This window comes from Belonocnema kinseyi, chromosome 5 (assembly GCF_010883055.1).
Source record: "Belonocnema kinseyi isolate 2016_QV_RU_SX_M_011 chromosome 5, B_treatae_v1, whole genome shotgun sequence".
Classification (NCBI taxonomy): domain Eukaryota; kingdom Metazoa; phylum Arthropoda; class Insecta; order Hymenoptera; family Cynipidae; genus Belonocnema; species Belonocnema kinseyi.
In genome coordinates, this window is record NC_046661.1 from 84796050 (window position 1) to 84800055 (window position 4006).

At 33.8% G+C, this 4006-nt stretch overlaps 1 protein-coding gene across 1 annotated transcript in view; it reads right to left on the minus strand.

Moving 5' to 3' along the window:
- LOC117173755 overlaps nucleotides 1-3627 on the minus strand; it is a 4154-nt gene extending 527 nt beyond the window's left edge. The window contains exons 1-3 of the mRNA XM_033362396.1: nucleotides 3600-3627; nucleotides 3146-3301; nucleotides 2922-3061 (exon numbers count right to left, since the gene is read on the minus strand). Of these exons, the coding sequence (XP_033218287.1) occupies nucleotides 2922-3061; nucleotides 3146-3301; nucleotides 3600-3627 (324 nt within the window). The remainder of the gene's footprint in view (nucleotides 1-2921; nucleotides 3062-3145; nucleotides 3302-3599) is intronic.
- Nucleotides 3628-4006: the final 379 nt, after the last annotated feature.

Here is a 4006-nt window from a genome sequence, read left to right on the forward strand (position 1 = left end):
TCATAATGTACCTATAAACAAGTAAATATAGTCAGTAATCAACTTTTGATAGTGGCCGGTACTGGAGGAAAATTTTGTGGCCGGTACTGTAGGAAATGGATTCTATTATTATTTACAATAGTGGCAAATAATGGACGCGCAAAGTGTTATCAAACCATATGTTTTTAAAAGATAGATAATTTATCAATACATACCAGGTTTTACTTTATTGTAAGTCATCCGCAAAATTTCTAAAATCACTCATGAAACTTTTGTTGTGTAACGTACTTCCACTATTTCCAGGAGTAATCTTTGCACTAAAAGTCAACAAGTCGCTACAGCTGAGCCGCGAGGGGGACAAATACTTGTGACGACGTAGTAAACAAGCGGCAAAGGCTTTGTCAGCGCCATCTGTTATAGAATTTTAGAAATGAAGATTGGCCGGTACTGAATGCCGGTCGGTACTGTAGGACTTTCCCCTATACTTTTTGAAAAATAAATGAAAAATTAATTCCCTTATAATAGAATATAGTATATAGTTTAGTTCGTTTATAGTATGTAATTTTATTTGTTCATCTTAATACAAAGAAATAAATATTTTTCATATGTTGTATACATATATATATATGTGTGTGTGTGTGTGTGTGTGTTATTGGTCATGTGCCGTCAAAAACTCACTTTTAAATCAATAATTTTTTTGAAAATTTATACAAAAGTTTTGAAACAAATATGAATTAGTATTATTCAGTAATATAAAATATCTTATTTTCATACTTTTGGTATAAACCCAAAAATCAATTTTCAGACAATTTAATTCTAATTTACAATAAATTTTAATTTTTAATTTTATTTTTTTTAATTTTAGTTTCATTTTTAATTTTAATTTTACTGTCAAAAAGTGACTTTTAAATCAAAAAGTTTTTTGAAAATTCAGACATTCCATTTTTGAAACAAATATGTATAATGCATTTAGCAATATAAAATATCTTATTTTAATATTTTAGTGGTAAACCAAAAAATTAAAAAAATTCAGACCTAATAAATCTAATTTGTATGTGCTTAAGAATCCATTCCTAGTTTTTCAAGCTGCTGACAACTAGTCTCGATAGGTGAATGGTTAGGGCCCTTGATTAGCGTGCGATAGGTTATGCGTTCGAATCCCCCTCGTTGCGTGCGAAATTTTAATTATTAATAAAGTGTTAAAAATACGATTTACCAATTAATCATATGTAGATGCATGTATATCTTGAAAAAATCATGTATTTTGTGTAATTATAAATTTTTAAGGATTCTTTTTTATAATTTTAAGCGCAATTTTACTAATCACTGAAGAGTAGCATCTACTGCGAACGCAGTCGCATGTACGATTCTTGTTCAGTAGATCGCACTCATCTTCGGTATGTTCTACTGAACAGGAATTGTACGTGCGACTCCCTGCGTAGTAGATGCTACTCTTCAGTGATTAGCAGAGTCGACTCAACACGCGTTCAGTAGATTCTACTCTTGTAGTGGCCTGTCCATAATTTACTATTCCGTTTAGTGGCTCTAACCCTTGCAAGGGTAGGAGCCACTGAACTTTTTTCTCCGTGTACAAAAATCGTTACAATTAGTGGCTTATACATTATTCAATCGATCAGAAAAAAATCAATATAATTAATATAAATGGATATTTTTCAAGCTCGTCAGATTGCCCACTACTGGGCGATAAGAATCCAATACTGGGACAAAGAAAATCCCATGGGCTTTATCAAAATAAAATGGTACAATTTACTTACTGTGACGTTGCAAAATATTTTCAAGTCATAGAAGTTCCTTAAATTTCAAGATTCAGATTATTTCGTTTTTTTTCATTTTGAATAATTTTGTTATTTTACTGCCGCCAATCAAAAAGATGCGCGGTTTTTCCAAGACTTGTGTCAATTATTCAAGATAGTTCACCAGTTGGCCAGTCCTACCCAGGACTTGGTTGTACGCATGATTCTCCAGCGAAGCTGCACTAAATTCATCATAATTTATTTAGTTTGCCTTTTTTCGCGTATTGTTTGCTTCTCTGAACTTGAGGTTATTTGACGGTCTTCAGAAACAGATCATGTTCTGTCGCGCATCAAATTTTTTTCAAGTAAATTGTCCGTTCTCATTTGGAATAAATGCATGGTATTTTAGAGTGCCGGGAATTGTAATTGCTTCAGTTAATCTCGTTTCTAGTTTTTGGTCATCTCTATGTGATCTTCTTTCGAACTAAAAAGAATGACTGTTTCCTTTAAATGATTCTTAGCTCATTCGAATAACTCCATCGCAGTTAGGATTGGATTCTGTGATGACCGCTGCAAGCTAGCTTTTGCCGCAAGTATTTTTAAATTTCCACCAATCCCGTCAACGGGACCTTTTCCATGTACAGTTGCCTGGAAAAGTGTTTTTGCAGAAATTCCAAAATCTTTCTCGTCCATTAAAAGATTTATGAAGGCATATTTATTTTGTAAATGCTGCGCAGCTTCGTCTGTCATATAATCTTTGTAATAAATAACTACTGTACATATAGTTGCTTGATTATTATTCCAATGGAAAGATTGTGCAGCATTTTGAATGATGAAAGCATAATTTTCAGTAATGTCAAGCAAAATTAAGTACTCTCCTTCTTTTAGTATAACTTTAAGGTGCTTCAGAAACAAACCTTGTTGTTTCGCATAAGATGCGTGAGGTTTCAGGCTTTTAAGTTTAGTGCAGAGTGCTTCTACGAAAGCATCAGCGTCTGATATTTAGGCCTTCGAAGTGCTTCTATCAGTTTGCTGGCAAACTTGATATGTGACTGTGACGAAACTGTTCACGTCAAATAGATCAGTCAGGTACCCTTTAAAATGTTGAATGTTACGATAATCTGACAATTGCTTGGCGGTTCCCTTAGTTAAATGTTTAATATCAATCGCATTCAACATTAACTTTACGTTTTCATGATACACGCAGACACAAGCATTCTGAGTTCCACTTACTCCAGCTAAAACACAGTGCTTTGGTCTTAGTTGTGCGAATTTTGAAAATCCAAGCATCACATTTTCATGTAGAGCTACAAATCTGGCATATAATTCTGAAAGATTGCACAGAACCAGTCTTTTTTGTACTTGTTCACGGGTACCGTATAGTTTTTTGACAGATATGAAATCTTTCTTACCTAGCATCTGTCGATTATTCTCGTCATCTTCGTAACAGTTTATTACCAAATTTTCAGTTTCTCCTGCCGGTTTTTGTCCTCGTCTGGCTTCCGGAAAAGTCAAAACTCCACTTTTGACAATTAACTCTTGCTTTTTTAGCTTCACGTTCAGATGCACTGAATTTACGAATGATTTTTCTGCGACTCCAAGACTTAGGCGCAAGGGTGAGTAGACAAATCTTTTCTGAATATGTAGTGCCCTTGTGCTCTAATTTTTCTTTTATTTTATTCAGGACTTCGAGAACCGCTAAGTGATTTTCATTATTGCATCCTTCATTTTCATTTGTCATTGGCAAGCAAAAATCTGTGTCCTTGTTTATTTCTTCCTCTACATTAATACTAGGCTCTTCTATAACTCTGGATGGCTATAAATTGAGAGTTCTACATTATTTTCTACAAGCACCGCATATTTTACTGCCTTTCGGCAAATCAGGAAACACCATTTGCTGATTTTCCGTTAGAAGCCTCAGATCAATTCCTCTTACACGGTCTTTAGGGATCTCACTTTGCTTCGAAAGCAGCGATTCACAAAGAGACTTGAAAACGAACTTATAACCCAAATTAAATGAACAACAAACACAGTAAAGAAGAATAAACAATTTATAAATGTATACAGTTAAGAAACAAAAAAGAAACACAAGAAATTACAGAAAACACACACAGAAAAATTCTAAACACTACACGTTGGCTGCTTTTACCTTTCAGGAGACTGAAGTCAGAGTAAAGTAACGCAGTGTAACGTTTTGCTTGAGGCCAAGAAACAAATGACAGTCTATCTGATTGCCTTTTGTTACTTCGTATAAAATGAGAAACAAATGAAAA